The 24,155-nt window shown below is 42.3% G+C and overlaps 1 protein-coding gene across 1 annotated transcript in view; it reads left to right on the top strand.

Annotated features, from left to right (window-relative positions):
* The window catches only part of MPP7 (MAGUK p55 scaffold protein 7), a 401,547-nt gene that overhangs the window by 321,315 nt on the left and 56,077 nt on the right, over positions 1 to 24,155 (top strand). Inside the window, exon 12 of the mRNA XM_082259696.1 lies at positions 8,796 to 8,876. Within this exon, the coding sequence (XP_082115822.1) occupies positions 8,796 to 8,876 (81 nt within the window). The remainder of the gene's footprint in view (positions 1 to 8,795; positions 8,877 to 24,155) is intronic.

The following is a 24,155-nucleotide window of genomic DNA, read 5'->3' as shown; positions in this document are numbered from 1 at the left end:
AATCATGTCAAACATGTCTGTGGCAGATTTGCCTAGTTTCATGCAGAATTTCATGTTTGCTCTTTTTTCTAACTGGCTGTTCATGATGAAATAGCAGATGAGGTAACACACGTGGTCTGAATAGCACTAGTTGCACAGCTCTCGATGATACACAGGGCGATGTCTTTTGGCACACTGACTTATGAAGGTCGGTGCTCCCTGTGACTGAACGTATCTGTTGGGGTGTTACAAAAAGAAAGTTGCACGTAATTATTAGAACTTTTCTATTGGAACTAGACTCCAGGAGCTCCTCAGTCTGGCGACTAGCCAAGATTGGCTTCCCTCCTTTGTTGCATTGCAAACCATTACAACTGCACATGCATCTACTGCAGATCTCGAATGGTTGCACCAGTGCGGTGCAAAGCTAAACATGGTTAGTTATGAACTACACAACAGGTGAAACTGCAGGTCTTGTGGCTTGGGACAGCCCCAAATGAGGCAGACCTTTATGACTGGTTACCTGGCAACAGGGTTCTTCATTTGCAAACGACAAAGTGAAGAATGAGTTATGTGACAAGTTATGAGAAGCTTTTTAATAAGGGCCACTAATATATACCATATATACTATACCATAAAAGCCGGCTTTTTCAGCATGTTTTTTTATGCTGAAAAAGCCCCCCTCGGCTTATACTCGAGTCACAGTCTCGCTTACCTTTTTCCCTGGAAAACCCGTACACGTTCGGCTATTCCCGAGCAGACGGCGCATGCGCGGTGACGTGTTGGCGCCGGGCGGCGCTATTTTTAAATGTAAGGCGGAAAGGTAAGTGAGGCTCATCCGCAGCCCCTGTACCATGATTCCTCCGCAGCCCCTGTACCATGCCCGCAGCACTGCATCTCATGTACCATGCCTTTACCATCTGTGCCATGCCTGTACCATCTCCTGTGCCATGCCTGTACCATCTCCTGTGCCATGCCTGAACCATCTCCTGTGCCATGCCTGAACCATCTCCTGTACCATGCCTGTACCATGCCCACAGCCCTGCATCTCCTGTACCATGCCCGCAGCCCCTGTTTTGGGTCTCGTGGTGGTCCAGTTGGATCCAGTAACTGCTGCATTTCCCACCTTAGGCTTATACTCAAGTCAATAAATTTTCCCAGTTTTTTGTGGTAAAATTAGGTGCCTTTGCTTATATTTGGGTCAGCTTATATTTGAGTATATATGGTATGTTAAATTTGCTTCGGCACCTCGACAATATTTTAATGAAAATTGGACATGGAGAGCCCTCCTTAAACACCCTCTGATTGTCGTCCAAGAGTGAACGGTTTAACGATAAAAAAAAAAAAAAAAAGTTATCCAAAGAAAAAAAAATGATTTGTCCTCAAACTGTGAACATTTTCTATATCTGAGTAATAACCGCTTACAGTTAATGACTGACTGCTGTTTATTATAAAACAATGGCTTAAATGCAAGTGTCTGGATTCTTTTCATTTTAGAAAGGGTATCTGGAAACATCCAGCTGCCCAGCACTAAATCCCTGAGTCTGGATGCTTCACTAAAATAGAATTTTAAGAGTAATACAGTTTTAAAGATTGATGGGAAAAATCTGCTCCACAATGCAGCCTGCCATTAAAAAGGGTCTTTAAAGGAGTAAGTCAGTTTTCATCAAAATATGCCTAAAACAATATTTAAATAGTGTGGTTTACTACTAATATATTTGTTTTTGCTGCAAACCATCTAATTGTGTGAAATATGTCTGAGGCGATTGAGCTGCTACATTCTTCACTAGAACTTTACTTTGAACATTTCTGTTAAATTGTGCCTGGAGCACATCCTCTCCTTGTAAATAAATGGGGCAAATATCTGCTTCTTTACATCAGTGTAGAGAACTGGTGAAGGGAGAGGGATGTGATGGGCCTTTATGGAGGTTCTGGGAGGACCCCTGGACATCAATGACAAAAAGAAACTATACCTTAAAGCTTAATCAACGTGTATATTTTAAATGTATATATATTATAAGAAATATTTTCTCAATATCCTTGTGTTTTTGTATTTAAATGTTATTATTATATTTGCAAAGAAAGATTGTTCTGTCTTGGGAATGCCAAAATGCCACTAACGTAAGCAGTATCCAGCACTCAATATTTTCTGTGCCTCTGTATACAAAATATTTCATTCAATAATAGTATGCAAAAAAGCTCTTTTTAAGGGTATTTCTTATTTACCTTTAGATCAGTGGTCTGCGAACTGCGACCCTTTGCCAGCCTTAATCCGGCCGTTGGGGCACTATTTCTTCCAATGATATGAGGCACTATTCCTCCCACTGACACCAAAAGTGGGACATAATTTCTGCCACTGAAACCAATGATGGGGCGGTATTCCTACCATCATTATCAATAATGGGGCACTATTCCTTCCAATGATATGAGGCACTATTCCTCCCACTGACACCAACAGTGGGACATTATTTCTCCCACTGAAACCAATGATTGGGTGGTATTCCTACCATTAATATCAATAATGGGGCACTATTCCTCCCACTGACGCCAACAAAGGGGCATAAATCATGCCACTGATACCAATGATGGGGCATTATTTCTTCCACTGACATGAAAAATGAGGGAACTATTTCTTCTATTGACATTAAAGTGGAAATTTACCCATAACAACTTGATAAAAAAGAATGTTCTTTAGCAAGAAACATATGATCCACATTACTAAAATATTGTGTTCTGTAAATTGCCTCCAGCATTTCTCCTGTTTCTTCTCGCCAGTGGCTGGCATTTTGATGATGCCCAGAGCCCCTGAACAGCAGTAAATCATAAAGTGGAACTAAACCCATTGTTTTAACGGTTAAAAAATAGTTACATTTCTGGAATGCTGGGATTGCTTACTGTGACATTTGAATGTATCCTCAACCAAACTGTCAAACCATCAAATGGCTGGTGTCATAACTATTCACATGTGCAGCACCATGGCAGTTGCAGATCAAACAGAAGCAGCTTCCTTGGCTGTAAAGGATAGGAGGGTTTAATTCCACTAACAGATTGGCCTCTACAAATTCAGCAGTGCCTACAAATAGAGAGCAGCTGAGCATGTCCAGAGCAGAATAAGACAGAGTATTGCTGGATTTTAACCAGTATAGGCACCAATTTTTAACGTTTTAATGCTATACCTGTTAAAGGGGCCAGTCTGAAGTGATCTAGCAGCACTCAATTTTCTGGCCAAAGTTCCACTTTAATAATGGGGCACTGTTCATCCCACTGATACCGATAATAGGACATTATTCTTCCTCCTACTGACCACCAAGGCCATGTTTAATTTAACTGTGCTGGGACATTTTCTACCCCCACCGGCCACAATCCGCCCCCCCCCCCCTAAAGTCTGAAGGACAGTAAACTTGCCCTTTGTTTGAAAAGTTTGGAAGCCCCTTCTTTAGATAAAAGATAATATAATAGTCCCAAACTTTTCCTATTCTTTTTTAATCATTTCTTATGTCTTTATGTTATTATTATTTTTTTAAACAATATATAAAAATAGTATCTAATCCCAAATACTGACTCTATACATAAAAATCAACATTTATGACAATCCGTTAAAATCATCACACACCTGTATTAAAAAGTGACAATAAAGTATAAATTTGTGCATTTGTTTTGCACTAAAGTAATCTCTGTAAACAAATGTATTAAATAGAAGTGCAGTCCATATGGTGACTCCAGTGAAGGGTCTATTTATTGTTGCCATGTTGCCATCCACCAATCCCAATCTGTGATTTTCACTCCATCTGCTACTTGAAGTGCTCAATAAATATGTGAGTGTATCACCTCACTCGTGCTACCCCCCTAGGCCTAGGGTATATTCTTGCCTTACTTAATGCGCTTTCTAGCCCCTCCAGGGCTAAGATGTGGGCTAGCTTTATCTCCTCTTTCCTCCTCCTTATTGCCACTGCCTCATGACAGTCTCATCAGAGAGCATGTATAAAAAGAAAGATCGCCAATAGTGCTTATACCATAAAAGCAACTAATAATTATTAAAATTCTTCTCACGTTTTTCAGGTGCTTCCAGCGCACCACACTTAACACTAGTTAATTTTGGCAGCAAATTTTGATTTCGTTTTAGTTACAGTCTTTTAAATAAATTGCCATTTTTGTTTTAGTCACAGTTTAGTCTTTTGACTAAAATGCTATTTTAGTTTTAGTCGTATTTTAGTCATCTGAATTGTTTTAGTCGACTAAAATCTCATAAGTTTTAGTCACCTTTTCTGGCACGAAAAGCGCGATTTCTGGCACTCCACTCCTACATGTAAAAATCATAATTTTTTTTGCTAGAAAAATACTCGGAACCCCCAAACATTATATATATATATATATATATATATATATATATATATATATATATATATATATATATATATATTTTAGCAGAGACCCTAGGGAATAAAATGGCGGTCATTGCAACTTTTTATGTCACACAGTATTTGCACAGAAATGTTTCAAACGCGTTTTTTTTGTGGAAAAAAAATGTTATGAATTAAAAAAAAAAACACTAAAGTTAGCCAATTTTTTTTCTATAATGTAAAAGATGATGTTACGCCGAGTAAATATATACCTAACATGTCATGCTTTAAAATTGTGCACACTTATGGAATGACGTCAAACTTCGGTACTTAAAAATCTCTATAGGCGATGCTTTAAAATTTGTTACAGGTTTCCAGTTTAGAGTTACAGTGAAGGTCTTGGGCTAAAATTGTTGCTCTCACTCTAAGGTTTGCGGTGATGCGGTCATGTATGGATTGAACGCCCTTTACAAATGTGGCCGCGACAAAAGTATGAGTTCACATCCGCGTGCGAGCACGCGGGGTGGGGGCACTTTACATTTTTTTATTTTTACACTTTCCCTTTCATTTTTTTTTCTTGATCTCTTTTATTCCTATTACAAGTAATGTAAACATCCCTTGTAATAGGAATAATGAATGACAGGACCTCTTTATAGGGAGATCTGGGGTCAATAAGACCTCAGATCTCTCCTACAGGCTAGAAAGCCTGAAAAAAAAAAAACGATCTCGGCTATTCAGCTGAGATCAGTGCAGTATTGAAAACTGCCAGGCCCCTGAGAGTCATAGAGACTGCTGGGGACCATCTGGTCCTCGCAGTCTCTATGGTGACACCTCCGCTGGCGGACGATTTCTTCTCCGGCTCGCCGATTGCACGGGCGAGCTGGTAGAAGCACCAGAGAGCGGCGGGGGTTGGGGGGGTGTCCCCTCCCGCCCGTAAGAATGATCAAGCTGGTGAAGGGAATCACCGGCTGAAAAAAATGATATCTGAATGATACCTACAGCTGCATGTATCATTCAGATATCCCCAGTTAAAGCCCAGGATGTCATATGACCACCTAAGGGGAAGTGGTTAAATCTAATGAGTTTAGGTAAATTGTAATGCATTATTTAAACATTTCTCTAGAATTTCCAAACAAATGATATTCTCCTGGAGTAAAAATCTAATAATATGTCATTATTTATGATATTAAGATTTGAACATGCACTACAGACACAGATTTAGTGCCGGTTCACACTACCGTGGCACGACTTCGGGGGCGACCTGTGAAGTCGCGTGCACCGTGACTTCGGCGTGACTTGCACGAACTTCACATAATGGAAGTCAATGCAAGTCGCTCCGATGTCGCCCCGAAGAAGTACAGGAACTATTTTCTAAGTCGGAGCGACTTGAGTCGCTCCTATTAGAACGGTTCCCGTAGCACACAATGGACCGTGACTTGTCAGGCTGACAGGTCGCCTGACAAGTCGGGGTAGTGTGAACCGACACTTAGCCATTGTGATATATAACATCTTTATAAATAAAACCAAGTTTCATAAATAAACAAAATCAATTGCTTTTTAACAATCAACGCAACTTTAAATACAAAAAACTGTAAACTCTATTGGCTGTATTGACCTCGCACATATTACCTGAATATATTACTAACATTAAATATTAAGAAAAAAATATAAAAAAAGCTTTTTTTTTAATTTTTCTCTCTCAGCAGCTTAGTAGATACCTCTTATGCTTATGGGGTGGTGCAATACATGTTTAAACTTTAATGTGCTATTACAGGCTGCCGATTTAGAAATGGCCAGCAGAGTAGTGTTAATTTTGATGGCAATTTTCAATTTAGTTTTAGTCATAGTCTTTTGACTAAAATGTCATTTTAGTTTTAGCCGCATTTTAATTTAATTTAGTGGGCGAAAATATTTTAGTATACGAAATTAGCACTGCTTAACACTCTTATTTGATATATCACTGCACAAGCCAACAGGGTACACGCACCATGAGGTCCTATTTCCCCTCCCCATGGGGGCATCGCTCATCCAATGTTTTTATGGACCTTGCTTTGTGCACTGGTGTGCAGTCATGTTGGAGCAGGAAGGGGCCATCCCCAAACTGTTCCCACAAAGTTGGGAGCATGAAATTGTCCAACATTTCTTGGTAAGCTGAGGCCTTAAGAATTCCCTTCACTTGAACTAAGGGGCCAGGCCCAACCCCTGAAAAACAACTTTACACCATAATCCCACCCTCCACCAAACTATTTGGACCAGTTCACAAAGCAAGGTCCATAAAGACCTGGTTGAGTGAGTTTGAGGTGGAGGAACTTCACTGGCCTGCACAGGGTCCTGAGCTCAACCCGATAGAACACCTTTGGAATAAATTAGAGCCGAGACTGTGAGCCAGGCCTTCTCGTCCAACATTATTAGTTCCTGACCTCACAAATGTATTTCTGAAAGAATGGTCAAACATTCCCATAGACACACTCCTAAACCTTGTGGACAGCCTTCCCAGAAGCGTTGAAGCTGTTATAGCTGCAAAGGGTGGACCAATTCATTATTTAACCCTACGGGCCAAGACTGTGATGCCATTAAAGTTCATGTGTGTGTAAAGGCAAGCGTCCCAATACTTTTGGTAATTGTGTGTGTGTGTGTGTGTATATATATATATATATATATATATATATATATATATATATATATATATGAGATAGGTATGGGATTGGTTAAAATGTAGCTCCGGCCTGGGGGGGGGGGGGAATTAAAAGTCAGCAGCTACAAATACTGTAGCTGCTGACTTAATATTAGGACACTTACCTGTCCAGGGAGCCCACGATGTCGGCACCACAAGCCGTCGGCTCCGGTGCAGCCACTGGCATTGCTAGTAAGGGAAACCGGCAGTGAAGTCTTTAGGCTTCACAGCTGGTTTCCTACTTTGCATGTATGAGTCATGCTGCACTTTCTGAATGGTCCCATCATCTTCTGGGACACACACACAGGTCCCAGAAGGCAGCTGGGGAAGGAGGAGGGCACAATTCAATCGCGGAAATTACGTACCTTGGCGCGACAAGTGAGGACGGAAGTCCACCTGAAAATGAACACAAAAGGTACCAAAAAGAGAAAAAAAAAAAAAGATATCCAAAAATGAGGGGGCCTGGCGTGCTGTATTGTGTAAGACCTTGTTGCATTTTAGCCTGGAACTTTGCTTTTACTCATGTAGTAGATGCATTTGAATGGGTCTTGCCATTCCAAACCTATAGAACTAAAACGTTCACAACACAGAGGTTGCACTTGCAGGAGCGTCAGCTTCACACAGCAAAACACCAACTGAAAATGGCGAGCCAGCTGTTTCTCTTGCCAGCAGCACTGCTTGTCTGTTTGGTCAACCCAGACCACAGGCTTTTCATGCTCTCTCAGCCTTAGGAACAGCACCTTGCTGCATGGGCTCCCTCCTGGCCTCTAGATAGGGGTCTCTAGGTAAGCCTTTTTCAACCAGGGTACCTTGACGCTTCTTTTGGGGTGCCTTGGCAAAATGCCTAAAAATGTATCAAAAATGTTATACAAGCCAGCAGGTGGATCAAGCCTGCCTTTTAGTTGCACAAAGTCACGGGTTTTCATTATGCACCATTACCACCTTCTAGACACTGGCATCATAACAACCAATGATGTAATCCGCTGAGAAGGAGGATGTTTCTTGCCTCCACAGCATCCTTGTTTGACCCTCCTGTGCCCCTCTCCCACAGCACTGGGGTCACATTAGCTGACTGATGGAGAGAAATTGATGGAGAAGATAAACATTGGAATGCTAGTCAGTACCAGTGTGCAAAAAAGGAATTTGCTTTTAAAAGAAAAAAATACCTCTAATGTTGGGTGTCCTACGTGTGTGGATGTTGCTGCAGTATGTAAAACTAATCAAATATTTTTTTTACATTTTACAATGGGGTGCAAAAAAGGTTGAGAAACACTGCTCTAGGTTCACATACTCTACCAGAGAATTATAGATCCCCCCTCTAGTCACCTAAATTTACTCGTTGCCTCAGCTCTCTAAGTCTTTTGTCAACTTGCTTAGCTGTCCCAACTCTTCCAGTCCTGAGTAAGAGAATCTGTCCCACGTGGAATACTGTTTCCCAAGCAGTACACCTCTCCTGGATGGAACACACACCCCTCTCCCCACACAAAGACTCCTAATGCAAATGGAAGTCTTGAGCCATGTAAAATTTAACTTAAGTTATTGAGGTTTGTAGAAAAGTATCTTCTATAGCAAAGAACTCTGGGAAAACACATGTAAAAGGGAGCTGAGAGTTGGCTGCATATGAACTAACAAAATATGCAATATGTACTGATTGTACCTCTCTCAAAGGTTTATGTAACTATATAATGTTAGTTTACACACACATCTTGCATATTCTGCTCTGAATTTGTAATTATATGTTTGTGTGTGCCAGCATGTGCCAGAAATGTGGTTTGTACTCAAACATATTATCTTTATACTTCTAGGACCAGTGGGTGTTGGATTAAATGAACTGAAGAGGAAAGTGTTGATCAGTGACACCCAGCACTATGGAGTAACAGTACCGCGTAAGTGTTCCCCTCAGTGTATTCTTTATTTTTTTTTCTTTCCTATTTCTCTGTTCAGTTTAGCTCATTTAAAAAAAATCTTCTTTTGTTTTTTAACACACGCGAAAGAGATCAGCTTGATATAAATAATCTTATTAATGCATAATAATGTTTTTAAATCTATTCCCTATATAGTTTGCAAATGTATATGTGAAGGGGAAGCCATATTTGCTCATTACATAGATTCTGCACCCTATGCTATATAATGGTTGTGCTTTACTGCTCCTTCTCACAATGCAAGTCTGTGAATTAGCTGTTTTATTGCAAATAATGCATTCTATGTGAGGCTGATATCTTATCTCAACAACTGTTAAACAATAAGGCCTAATGCACACCGGACGTTATCAAAACGTCAGTAGAAAGCTGTAGAATGAGTTTTTCAGCTTTTTTTTGAAGTAGCGTTTTTAAGGGTTTTTTAGCTTTTTTTTTAGCAAAACTATACTCCTGGAAAAGCTTAAAAGGCTCAAAAACGTTGCTAAACGCAGAATAGCTGCGTTTTTGGCATTTTTCTGAATTTTTGAGCTTTTATCAAAGTTATCAGAGTTTACAGCTGAAAAACGCCTCCTAAAACCCACTAGTTCTGGGTTTTTTGTCCAGCCAGAAAACGTCCCTACCAAAAACTGCTGATAACAGCCTACGTGTGCATGGACACCTAGGATAACATGTGGGAGTTTGCTGGCTGCCGAAAAAAACATCTGAGGCCCAAAACAGCCATTGTAAAAATGTCCGGTGTGCACGAGGCCTTAGGGCAGTGGATCTCAACTCCTGTCCTCAGGACCCACTAACGGGCCAGATTTTAAGTATAAACTTGGGGAGAAGCAGACTAGAATACTGCAATCACTGAGCAGCAAATGGATATCATCTGTGATATATTTCAGTTACCTTGCAAACCTGGCCTGTTAGCGGGTCCTGAGGACAGGAGTTGAGAACCACTGCCTTAGGGTGAGTTATTGTAGTAGCTATTCTAACCCACCTCTAGTGACTAATCTGCAAATCTGCACATTTATTACAATAATACAAATATGCAATTGCAAGAATATAAAAAAGTTAAAGATGAACACTGCAAAAATAATTCACAATATGGGGTTCACTGAAAATACACTGTACGTTAAAACTGAAATCTTATTTGGTACACAGCAACAGTTAAGTAACTTCTAATGAAGTGTATCCTATGTTTTGCTGGTTACTGTAAAAGTCCTCTTTCCAGTGATGCCAGTTACTCCCCACATTGGTGATCTTCTGGGGCTGCAGGGGTTAAGAGTAAATGCTGCAGCTGTGAAGGACGTGTGCTATTCAACCTCCCCTTCCTGTCCCTTGTCCATTTACAAAACTTTTAGTATTTTTTTCACAGAATGTAAGGCATTCTGTAAATGGGCAGGAAAGATCCTGTCATTCATCCAACCCTCCTCCATTCACAGAATGCTTTGCATTCTGGATGAAGAATACTAACAGTTTTGTGAGTGGATTAAAAGGACTGGGAGGGGAGGACAAATTGCATTACTGGAGGAAGGATTTTTACAATAATCAGATCATGATACAGGTTTTATTAGATTTAACCTATGTGACTGGTGCGGTGTTCCCCAAAAAACTTTTTTTTTACTGCAGTTCAGCTTTAACTAATCAAAATTAGACAACCCTAGAGGGGTCAACATCAACATGACAGCACTTCTTAACACTAGAGCACAGAAATCATTGTATTTGCCTTGTTGAATGCCTGGAATCCACTGCTCTACCACCTTCTGAAAAGAGATTCACTGGGAATCACTTTTCGAAGAGGCAATAGAGACTGCCACTATGGTAACCTAGCTTAATAATTATTATCACTCTGATGGGTAATTGGTATAGTAGGTATAGCTTAAAGCTCAGTGAAAAGGCAAAGCTCACAATCCCTGCTGATTGGTGATCTAAAGCTTGGAATCAGCGGAGCCTATGTCCCAAAATATAATGAAATCTTCACAGGTGGAAAATCATTACAGCATTTTTTTTGTTCAAATGACAAACACCAAGGAAAGTAATATGCAGTACACAGTAGCAACTAGACCACAGCAGGTTGCTGCAAAATCAATTTTTGATTGGTTTCTGTAGTTTACTGTGTGTTATAAAGTGATGGGATAACATTCAGTTGGTGACTAAACATTGTTTAAATGGATGTTTTGCATTGTCCATAGAAATCAATTGTTTAATAATTTGATTCTTGCGGTTATTTTTTGATAATTTGATTTAAAAAATTATGCGGATTTAGGTTGCTGTTGGAACCACTGACACTTGTTTTTTTTTACTACCGTATTTCTACACAAGCTCAGGTGTATGAATAAACCTAGATATAAGTAATTGCTAAAATAAACTGCGTGTCCATGTCAGAAATGACCATAAACCTCATTCCACATAAAATGTATAGCATTCAGTATCATGTACCACCCAGCTTAGTGCAAGTAGCTGAAGCCCTCCTAGGCATTAACCGCAGTGCTTGTACAGGATACTCCACATTCTTGTGGGCACAAGTCATTTTTAAGCGATTTTGTGGTCTGTCGTGAACAACAAGTAAAGTGTGTTTTCATATTTCCACTAATTGCTGGGTGGTGTGCTTCATTTGATAGTCACTTCCTCCTCGGCTCTTGGATCCTGTTCTGTGATGTGTATGTCGGTAAGGGTGATGGTGTGGCGGTTATTCTATCTCTTGTGTTTCATGTTTATGTGCAGTTCATGGGGTTGATTTACCAATGGCAAATAGGCTGACCACTGTGCAAGTGAATTTTTTCCCAGAGTTTAGTGAATGTGGTGAAATTTCAGTTTGCAAAGACTACCAAATTACACACAAAGAAAATCTAAAAAAAAATAATAAAAAAATAGCAATCCTGCCACTGACAATTTGTCAAAACCAACAACGGCAGGATCACAAACTGTCTGCCTGTCAATTTGATCCCTCTTTAGCTGAGGCAGCAAAATGTCACTCCCATCATCCAGCAATTGAGATTCAGCAGTGTTCAGGCCAGCGGCAGAGGGATGTCTCCCTGAATGTGACTATAGAACAGGGTCTTCAAACTATGGCCCTCCAGGTGTTCAGGGACTACAATTCCCATCATGCCTAGTCATGTCTGGGCATGTCAGAGTTTTACACTGCCTCATGGGATGTGTAGATCCGCAACAGCTGGAGGGCTGCAGTTTGAGGATCCCTGCTATAGAGGAAGCAATTTCATAGGGACACACCAGCGGCCATTTTAGTGATCCTACTACTGGCATTTGATTAGAGCAGCAACATTGCTTGTGTGTTATCAGCCATAAACTATTTTCTCTCCTTGATCCCAACAGAACAGCCAACACTAACCCAATTTCCCTTCTTTTGAAACCCCATGAAATAGTTTTTATATTTACAGCTCATGAATCATTGGTGTGATCGGCAAGCTGTTGATATAAATGGGATTAATAAATAGAACAAATATTAAAACTTACCTCCTTAAAATTAAACTTTCTCTATCGCTCATTGACAGACGTAGTCCTCGGTGATACAGCACCTTCGGGTTATGTTGCCTCCACAGGAGTAGGACTAGACAGGAAATAAAATGCTCTGGCCACACCCTAGGGGCAGTCCCCGAGGGTATATCCTCTCTCTCTCTGCCACAGCAAATCAGTTTTTTTCTGTCTAGTCAGGAGTAAGGACCTAGATACCTTGCTGGGATCTTCGGTCCTGGCAGGATTTTTTTCTTAAAAAGATTTTTTTAGACAGCTTTTTTCTCCAGTGTTCCTGTGAGATCTTCAAGCAAGAAAGCTGAACTGGGCGACGGGCTGGATGTTGAGATCCGGTGGTCACCCCAGTTCAGCCTACGAGCGCGTGCAGGCCATAGCTCCGCGCTGGGTCGGCCGCGACATAGTCCCACTGGAGGGACTGACCCCGCGAGTTAAACGTCTCGCTGAAACGCCAAGGACCATGAGTCACGGCGTCCGTATTGGTCGACAGCCCTCCCGCCCCGGTGGAGAGGGGTACTGTCAGGAGTTGGTGCCCGCCTGGTTCCGGTATGGTGAGTAGTATGTTCCCCCTTTCCCCTGACGGGTCTTGTGGTGAACGCGGGCCCCTCTCTGTATGGTAAGGATGAGTTCCCCTCTATCCTATAACATGGCACAGATCCCCCTACTTTGAGTGTGATTTTTATGTGCAAAAAGCCAGGAGGCTTGGTTTGGGAGCTGACAATCTAATTGTAAACATGTTAAAAAGATTGTAATTAGTGGCAGTATGGGTATCTTACTGTGATAATATAAGTATCCTACCAGTCAGAAGCCACGAACATGTAGACTGCTTTCCTAGTCAAGTCTCCAGCGATAGCAGGCCTTCCGAACTGCCATGCGGTCCGCCAGGGCCGGTACTGCCGACCAGGCTAAATCCCCATGTAGAGAAGGTGTTGTGATGCTCTGCAGTCACGCCGCTATTCGGTACTAACCGCCGCCATTGTTTGCTAGATCGCATGAGGCCGCCATTTTGGCGTAGCCTCGTGTCTCCAGCATGGGGGCGGCCATGTTTGAGGTGATCCAAACACCTCGTGGAGCTAGGGGAGGCGCCGGAAGGCGTGCAGAGGGGCGGAGCCGCCTCCTTTCTTCCTGGGCAGCCAGCCAAAAGACTTCCTGTTTGTGAACACAGCGCTGTAACCTTGTTGCAGTGAACTCTGAGCATCAAGTGGTGAGCCTGGGGGTCTATCTCTCTCTCTCTCTCGATCGATAGGGATCCCTAGCAGGTAACACTGAGGGGCTTTTGTGGTGCTGGGGGTCTGAAAAAAAAAAAAAAAAAAAAAGTTTTTTATTTAAATTTGAATTGTATTTTCCGGGTAGTTACTGGAATAATCATGGACCCTGCCACACAAGTACCCCCACCTGTTTCCCTCGAGGGGGCCACGGGACCCGCCGGTGCACAGAGTATGGATGCATTTACAGCAGTTTTGGAGTCTTTGGTGGCTCGGGTGGAGGCAGCCTGTCAGGGACGGGGGTCAAGAAAGCGACCCCCGCCTACCCCTATATTATCTGACACCTCTGACTCAGATTCAGAGATGGTCACTGCAGTTGCAGGTCCCTCTGCAAGGGCTGTTATCTCAGGTAAAGCTCCCTCAGACAGTGAGGAGGACGTTCTTTCTCCCGCTATAATTCAGGAAGAAGCATTGGTGGACGCACTAGTTGTGGCGGTGCGGGAAACCTTAAGACTTGAGGTTTCACCGGCAGAGGCAACTGAAACAGAGATTCCCTTTGGTACTAACAAGCCCATTAAAACGGTGAAGGTTTTTCCTGTACCCAAGTGTTTTGGTAATAAAATTAAAGGAGAATGGGAGCATTCTAAGCGTACCTTTACTATTTCCAAGCGTATTGCTAGACGCTATCCGTTTGAGGAATCCCTCATTAAGAAATGGACGGTACCACCAGTGGTGGATCCACCTATTTCCAGGCTGAATAAAGCCACGGTTATCCCAGTGGAGGACACTTCGTCCTTTAAGGATGCGGTGGATCGAAAGATGGAAGCGGAGTCCCGCACTATCTTCTCCCTGATAGGGTCAGCATTTAGACCAGTAATTGTTATTGGTCTAGTTTCCCAGACACTAACGGAATGGGCGAGATTGGTACGCCAAGACCTAAGGGGAAAAGATATCCCCCAGGGAACATTTGATTTGATGGAACAGATTATACAAGGGCTACAGTTTGTCTGTGACGCAGCCTTGGATGCTACCCCCCTATTAGGGCATGCATCTATGTCAGCGGTAATCCTCAGACGTGTGCTGTGGTTAAAATGCTGGTCAGCTGACCTAAGTTCCAAAAAGACCTTGACGAATCTCCCCTTTCAGGGGAATCGCCTTTTTGGGGCCACCCTAGATGAAATTATTAAGGACGCCACTGGGGGCAAGAGCACTTTCTTGCCAAAGGCTGCTAAAGCTAAGGGACCTCGCAACAAGCGAGGACCTTTCTTTACCGCCCATAAAGGGTTCGCACGCCCGGCTGGAACAAGCGGGAAAGGCAAGACTCCTCCAGGAGGGTTCAAGAAAGGCTGGTCGGACAAACAGAGGACCGACTCAGCCAAACCCGAAGCAAAGGATTATACAGCCTGAAGGTGCGCCCCCACCCGGGTTGAGGGTGGGGGGACGTTTTCACCGGTATTCAGGACATTAGATCGAGCATCGACTACTACTACCACCGCGATTCTTCCCTTACAACATTTAAGTTCTACAGGGAGCGGTAGTCACCGTTCCCTGAATAAATCTTTTCCTTTACCTTTTCCTAAGATTAGTCTCTATTCCCCACAGGAATCGGATCTGGTTGACCAGACAGACCAAGAAGCCTCTAGCCGGGTGACTTCGGTCCCTGAGGTCCAACCAGAAAAGATCACCGTTCCTGATAGGAATCAGGTATCTGATAAATGTGTGGGAACAGAAAACGACCAGACTTTCTCGGATGGTCGGGGCCAGATAGCTCTAGGGACGCCTGGTTCAGATCCAGTCAGCGCCAGTGGTCCTAGAAATTCTAGGCTGGCCTCGTCAAGCCGGCCTGGCTGACTTGGACATGCTAGTCGCAGACGTACCGTGGGAACTTCGTCTCAGGGAGTGTCTGTGGTCTCAAGGACCAATCTACCATCGCGCTTTACAGTCGCTGGTTTTAATGGCCTGGCCATTGAGACCCAAGTACTGAAGGACAGAGGGTTGTCAGCTTCAGTCATTCCTACCCTTATTAAAGCAAGGAAAGCGACTTCCAGCAAGGTCTATTATCACACATGGAAGACTTATATTGCGTGGTGCGAATCTTTAGGATTTCCTCCACGTACCTATTCGGTGACTCGAATATTGGCCTTTCTGCAAAAAGGGGTTGAGCAGAAACTAGCCTTGAGCACCATCAAGGGTCAAGTTTCAGCATTAGCAATCTTCTTTCAGAAACCTTTAGCTACCAAGTCCTTGGTGCGGAATTTCATCCAGGGGGTGCGGCACCTGGCTCCACCAGTCCGCGCGCCCTTACCGCCCTGGGATCTTAATTTAGTTTTGTCAGTTCTACAGAAACCTCCCTTTGAAAACATCAGGGAGATTCCCTTGCTTACTTTATCCCAGAAGGTGGCCTTCTTGGTGGCTATCACTTCTGCTCGCAGGGTGTCAGAACTGGCTGCATTATCATGCCAGTCCCCATACCTAGTGATTCATAGGGATAAGGTAGTGCTTCATCCTAAGCCATCCTTTCTTCCAAAGGTGGTTTCAGATTTTCATCTGAATGAAGATATTGTACTACCTTCCTTGTGTCCTCAGCCCAATCATCATCGGGAACATGCGTTGCATTCCTTGGATGTGGTTCCGGCAATCAGGGTATACCTGAAAGCTATGGAATCATTCCGTAAGACGGATTCACTTTTTGTGATCACGGATGGCCCCAGAAAGGGGTTGCCTGCATCTGCCGCGACTATTGCCAAATGGATTAGACAGACGGTGGTACAGGCTTATTCTATTAAGGGTCAGAGTCCTCCGTTCCCTGTTAGGGCGCACTCCACTCGAGCGCTCAGTACTTCCTGGGCCTTTCGCCATCAGGCGTCAGTGGTCCAGGTATGTAAGGCGGCCACCTGGTCGTCGGTACATACCTTTACAAAATTTTATAAAATTGATGTGATGGCATCGGCGGATGCCTCTTTTGGCCGCAAAGTGCTGCAGGCCGCAATTTGAGGAGACCGGTGGTCTACCTCGAGGGTTTTTTTCTGTTGAAAAATGTTTTTGTTGAGTCTCATCATTAAGGATGAGCATTGTAAACTTCTAGTTGGCACCGGTTGAGCCTTCTAGATTTGGATTTGATTTCCATTTTCCCACCCCTCATTTGTGATACTGCTCTGGGACTTCCCGAAGGTGCTGTATCACCGAGGACTACGTCTGTCAATGAGCGATAGAGAAAAATGGATTTTTGTAAAATCTTACCGTAAAATCCTTTTCTCTTAGCTCATTGACAGACGTAGTACCCGCCCCTCTGTTTTTGAGTTGGGTTGGGTTAAATTCTCTAAACACTGCTTTTGTGACATAACTGATTTGCTGTGGCAGAGAGAGAGAGGATATACCCTCGGGACTGCCCCTAGGGTGTGGCCAGAGCATTTTATTTCCTGTCTAGTCCTACTCCTGTGGAGGCAACATAACCCGAAGGTGCTGTATCACCGAGGACTACGTCTGTCAATGAGCTAAGAGAAAAGGATTTTACGGTAAGATTTTACAAAAATCAATTTTTTGCTTGCTTTTTCTGCACAGATGTCCAATTCTGGGTCAAACTTGATATAAGTAGTGTACAGGGGGGGCAGCAGGGCAGAACACAGGGGGTCAGGAGAGCAGAGGACAGGGGATCAATAAAAGGGGGTCAGGAATGCACAGTGCAGAGGTGGGGGAGAGGCCAAGGGCACAATACTGGGGTCTGGAGGATGCAGGGGGAGTCAGCAAGGCACAATACTAGGGGGGGGGGGTAGGAGAGCACATTACAGGCAGGCAGCAGGTTGCAATACCAGGGTCAGGAGAGCACAGTACGGTGTGGGGGGGGGGGGTGCAGAGACACAGTTATTAGGTGAGGAGAGCATAGTACCGGGGTCTGTAGTATGTAGATTTCCTCATGCAGAGCAGTGCAAGGAAGTAGCGTTCTGATCTCTGCCCACGCTCTCATATCTATCATATATGTATATATAAGTCACACACACAGACACACACACACACTTCGAAGAGTGGCTTCAAGGGTGTCATCGTTGAAATATGTAAAAATTAAAGATCATTGCATTTACCTTTAGGCCTCCAGGTGGAAACAAAACCTTCAGTTGGTTAGCCTGTGTTTGTAGTGAATCTTATAGGTGCTTTTTGGTACTTTCTCAAAGTTGGTTTAGGCCCCTTTTACACTTGTGCAACTCGTCATGCAGCTTTGGACATCAGAGTTGCACAACATGTCGTTCCCCATGTTTTCCATAAATGCCCATTCATATATGCGCAACCTAAAGTGGCAGCAGCTTCAAAGTAGTTCATGCACTACTTTGGTCCGACTTTCAAGTTGCATGAAAGTCATACCTGAATGTTATACAGTGCAACTTGTGTGCAACAGTTGTCCATTAAAATTTGTCAAAGCCAAAGTCGTATCCAAGTTGGTGCAACTTTGGAGTCGTATAAGTGTAGAAGGGGCCTTAGAGATACCTGATATCTATTAAGACTGCAAATGCACAGAACAAACTAAAATAGAACATGCAGCGTATAAGGTAATTCATCAAACATTTATATTTTGATGAATTATCCTAAACGCTGCATGTTCTATTTTAGTTTGCATTCGGCGTCCTGAATGAACAACCCCTATGAAGATCCATTATGTATATGGACAGTGTTTGCATTGCATCTGTGTCACATTTGACATACTTGCAGTGAGTTACTTCAAAGGCAATGGATCTCACATTAGAATGTATTGTCAAATATCCAGATAGATACCAGAATGTGCACCTGCAACGTTCTGTGGGACCAACTGTAAAAAAGAAAATACAATGCAGGTAAAAAAGATAAATCAGGCAAAGAATATTTGAGTAGTAGCAGGGAATGAATACTTACTGAAGCAAAACAACAATTATTTTTAAATGGCATTCAAGGTTTACATTAGCATGTGTGTCTGTATTCCCCATTGGCCACATCCTATTACAGTCAGGAGATGGACCACAGCTTAAGGTGTAGCGGTCAAGCAGACGGCTCCGTCCATCCAGTTTCCGTTTTCTTTGGATTTCTCATTACACACCTTCCCATTTTGTGAAATTGACAACGTCATCTTTATTATCCCCTTGGGTGTTAAATTGAATCAATATTTTCTGCAGTGTTACAAAACGTGAAAAGGAAATAAAGCAATCATTTAACACGCTATAAAAAAGCTTTACTTAACAATGCCATTAATGGACCGGGGGTTCCATAAACCGGTGGATCCTTTGCACACCGACACAGCTGCTATATTAAAAAGTTTGATAACTTGTTTCCGGATTGAGCTATTTATTTAATATCCTTCTGGAATATTGTTGTTCTCTCGGCGATCAGTTTTACAACTAACCAAGTAACTTCAAAGCTTTCCAAAGGTGTCTATTGACACATTTATAAATGAAAGTCTTACAGTGGCTTGCTTTGCTTGATTAATTAAAGTGTAAGTTGACCTTTGCTGCTCACAAATGGGTAAAAATGATGCATCAAATGTGCTGATATATGTACAGTGAACCCTAATATACACAAGACTGTAATAAAACAATGCATTCTTTAACTCTCCCAATCAATATAAATTCTCTTTGTTGCACAGTGGGGTCTTTAGCAGGGATGTTTAGGCCTAGATCATTAAGTTGCAGAGGTGACTAAATCTGACCAACACTTGTAGAATTTTGTTAGAAAATTGTTGTTTTCAGAACGTTCATTCAATTAACTAAGAATTCAAGAGGATGATTCAACAATCTGTTTTGGCTGGAGTGAGTGAAAATAATGAAGGACAACGATGGAACATTTTTGTAGAGTGTAATGGGAACAAATAAATTTCTAATAATTTGAATTATTTCCCAGATGAGAAAAATCTTTATCTTCAATCTGAGTTTATTAAAGGAAAAGTATGACCAAAGCTTTCTTGGCTATACTTCACCTGTAGGTTAGTTCTGCACTCCTGAGGAGCCTTTTTCAGCCAACATCAGCCTAAAGCCTGTTGTTTGCTGATGTTACAGAGCTGGTCCAGGCTCTGAAAATATCCTGACCATATGGTTTGTATCCATCCAGAAGCCTGGACCAGCAGCTGACTCAACCTCTCAGCATGCCACTGAGAGCCTGAGCCAGCCGCTCCCACCCCCTCCACAGCCCAGCATTTTAGTGAGCACTGGAGGAGCAGAGCAAAGAGCCGGGGACTGAGTCACCACAGTCACCTGCTCTCTGCAGGCTGAGGAACGAGAGTCGCTCAGTTTTTGGTTGTAGAGGCGGCGGGGGACAGCTGCAGCTGGGGGCGGCGATGCAGCCATCTAGGAAAGTATGATTTTTTTTTTTTTTTTTCAATTCCCGAACTTCTCTTTTAAAGTTTTATACACAGATAGACACTGAGTGCAATGAAGACAGATTTAAAACTGGTTTGGAGATTATATTTAAATGGGTATATTCACGAAAAGTCAAGGTGCAAGCAAATAACATCAAGAATTTGATGGAATAGCAGTAGAGAAAAAATGGTTTTACACTTTGGGGATCTTGGCATAAGTGAGGAGCCATCAACAAAAATAGTTGAAGATGTGGCTACTATGATGAGCTAAATATAGAGGGGTAAATGAAGTTACTATAGGATGATATAGATGTGTAATAGAGAAAGAGGGAGACATACTGGCATATAGAAAACAGGGAAGGGGGTGTTAAAGAACAAGTAAAGGGGATAAAAAACATATAAACAGATGATTCAGAAGATGTGGCTACCACAATGGACTTATGATAGAGGGAAAGTAAAGAGTGACGATAGGAAGAAAAAGATGTGTAAAAATAGAGAGAGTAGAACAAACAAACTGAGTTACTGGGATATGGAAGAAATGGGTCTAAGGGTCCTTTCACACAGGTGGTTTAATCAAGTCCGCCTGTCAGTTTTTCAGACAGACCTGGTCAGAAGGTCCATGCCTATTATGGACTGGCATCTGATCAAGCCCATCCATCCTCTTCCATATGGGTGGGTGGATCGGAGGCAGTCAGATGTAAACTGACAGTGGAGTCTGAGTGCGCTCTTCATAAACTGAGTGTACAGGGACCTGTCATCTGCTGTGCTCTGCTTCGATCAGCAGGGGATCAGCTCACCCATCACCTGCTGATTGGAACGTAAGGTGCTCATGTTAGAAGAAGCAAAGGGGTAAGAAATGTGACGGGGGGACAAAACAAGGGAAGAAAAATCCAACTAGTCTTTTGTGCATGCCCTTGTTAAAGTTCATCCAGAAGTAGAATATTCATTCTTCAAAAATCAAGACATTGACTTGGCACTTGAATGAGTCCATGAAGGAATCATTGAATGGCCAGACAAGTAATTTTTATACTTTCTCATCTGATAGTTCAAACAAAATTCTGCAGGTGTAATGCCAACTTAAGATTCACATGACCGTGCTCCTCAGTAGGACATCACAAAATGCTCTCCCTCCCATGGAGAATCCTCTCTGTCTCTTCAGAAGTATTGAGTATCTCTTCTTGTGCATGGTTCACAACTCACAGGAAACAATAAAAACCTGATAGGTGTTCTAATCCTTCTCGACTCTATCCAAAAAAAAAAAAAAAAAAACAGTCTTTAGGTATACTTTACCTGCAAGTTACCTGTGTTGTATGAGAGAGTTGTGTAAATTGTGGGACTGGATGGACAGAACTTAGAGCCTGCCTGGAGTCCAAGTTAGAGCCTGCTATTCTCTTTCTGCCTTATAAGTTTTACTAAGCTTTTTAATATACATTATTCTAAAGTGATCATTGCGCAGTACCAGCTCACCTTGTACTTTGCTTTTCATCATTTTAAATAATATCCTGCTTTTCATTTATGCTAGATTTTATGTTATTACAACTCAATGTTTGCACCAGATTTATGACCGGATCAAAGGAATGTGTTTCCGATTACTAAAATGTACCCGTCTCTAGACCGACTGCCTGTCCATTTTTCTTGATTAGTATCTGCTGAAACAAGCATGTGAAGTCCATACATTTCCAAGGAGGAGAATGAGTGCTTTATGCGATACATCTTATTTACACCACCCGGCAATGGGCCTTACAGATTAGTGCTGTGTGAGATAAATGACACTAATTTATATTGGTATGTTACTCTGCTATGAAATCAACACTGTGTGCTTCCTGAGACCTCAGCATCGCTCGCCTCTTTCAGCGTGGTTCCTGAGTGTGACTTTGTAGAGAGCATATTATTCATTTTCAGCAAGATTCCTGTGTGTGACTTTGCAGTGAGCGTATCATTCATTCTCGGCAAACTAAACACCACTCAGAACCTGACGGAATGACAGCAGCGTGAAACATTTCTGCTCAAGCTAATCATTTTCAGAACAGGGGTCTGCTTCTTGGTGAAACAAGCTGTTATTTTCGGTAGCTCTATAGAAGTGCGTGTTTGACTGAAAGGAAACCTGTCCTCCGATTAAAGCACTCAAATTGGCTCCTGTTAAAAAAAAAAATAATAATAATAAAAAAAGTACTCAAATTGAGCTAAGCTTTCAAAGAAAGTGGCCTGCCATATATTTAACTAATTGAGGAATCGTGAGCGCTGGCAGAAATGTGGTGCTTTGACAGTGCAAGCTTCTCTTTTGGATAGATAGGTTAAAGGAATTCTGGGATGCAGATCTCCCAACTTCAGAACCACCAATTTTAAACTGGGCACTCTTATTGCTTATAGAAGTCCCCAAAACGTGCTGCGTAATGGATCCATATTCATCCCTTTGCCACCCTCCTCTTCTTGTGTTGCACAATGCCAAGCAAGTGCTTATCTTTAGATCAAGCATTCACACTTTCTACTTACCAGTTAAATGCAAATCAGTGGTAATGAAAAGTTCTTGTGTACTTTTTTCTTTTGAACAGGTCATTTATCTACTTGTTTTTAAAGTGGTTGTAAACCCTTACATGTACCAACTTAAGTGACTTTCCTCAGGTGTTACACAGGGATGAAACAAATCCTCCTACAAGTTGTCCCTGTTTATCTGCAGCCATTTCTTCTCCAGAACCATTCAAAAGTGTACAGTTAACACAGCATTTCTCAGCTCCAGTAGGCGGGGGGTAAATCCGATTTCACATACTGCACAGCTTAGAGCAGAGAGCCGGGGAAATCTGAGACCTGCGTCGAGGGAATGGGCACATCCCCCTCCACACAGTCCATGGACAGTTGACAGCCAATTACCATTACTGTGTACTGGAGGTGGGATGGGGTCATTTCCTGGGATTGCCTAGTCTCAGCATAAATTATATAAGTGACTCATGCAGATAGCAAAGGAATGAGAGAAGAGATAGAAATCACACTAGGTGCTTTGGGCTAAGGCAAGTACACACTATACAAGGATATGCTTTGTTCATTTTTTTATTCCAGAGGTTTACAACCACTTTAACAATAGTGGATTTTTTTTAGAGCTTGAAACATACAAAAAAAATGGCCCAATTCAGCAGGATCTTGAAAAATTGTAAAATTAGGCTATACGGAATTCCTCAAAGGTTGTATTAATATTTTTTGCATAGTGTGTCCAGCCATCATCACAGCAGGTAAGCGTTGTGTGTGCGAACAGACACGGATAGATAAAGCGCTGCACAAACTGTTGGCGTTATATAAATCCTGTATAATAAAAATAATAATAGATGCAGCCGCCATCAGCCTGTCATTGCACTTTACGGACTAGCTGCATAAATCAGCAGATTCTTTCCACTTGCAGCGTTTCTAAACATCCGTACAAGTGCGGACTTGCTCATTAGTCTTATTAGCATGAACAAATATCCAAAACACGTCAAGGCAACCTGTGATATTTTCTTTATGGCTTAATTCTGATCTTTTAATAAAAATCTTGCTGAATGGGTCCTACTTTATTTGCATGTTTCAGTTATACAGCAGTTGGGCAAAGCTGGCCCCACCAAGTGGTTCCCCATACTTTTAGAGCTATTTCTCAGCTAAATTTCAGCTGAGAATCCAGCCTATGCTGTCTATTCTAGCACTTGCTGCTTACACAGCTGTACGAATACAATGCCACTGCCAAATAGTGACTGCATGTGATAAAATGCTATCACTCTTCACCCAATAATTCCCCCCCCCCCCCCCGGGTCAGTTAATGTTTTAATTGACTTTTGTTGAGCCAGTTGCCCGGGCCACCCAAGGTTTGAAATTTGTGTATATACATATATATACACTGTGTATATACTGTGTATGTATATGTGTACATACAGTATCTCACAAAAGTGAGTACACATTTTTGTAAATATTTTATTATATCTTTTTGTGTGACAACACTGAAGAAATTACACTTTGCTAAGGTGTAAAGTAGTGAGTTTACAGCATGTATAACTGTAAATTTGCTGTCCCCTCAAAATAACTCAACACACAGCCATTAATGTCTAAACCGCTGGCAACAAAAGTGAGTACACCCCTAAGCTAAAATGTCCAAATTGGGCCCAAAGTGCCAATATTTTGTGTGGCCACCATTATTTTCCAGCACTGCCTTAACCCTTTTGGGCATGGAGTTCACCAGAGCTTCACAGATTGCCACTGGAGTCCTCTTCTACTCCTCCATGACGACATCACAGAGCT

This window comes from Pelophylax lessonae (assembly GCF_965119305.1).
Source record: "Pelophylax lessonae genome assembly, chromosome: 5".
Classification (NCBI taxonomy): domain Eukaryota; kingdom Metazoa; phylum Chordata; class Amphibia; order Anura; family Ranidae; genus Pelophylax; species Pelophylax lessonae.
This window is presented reverse-complemented; position numbering and strand designations above follow the sequence as displayed.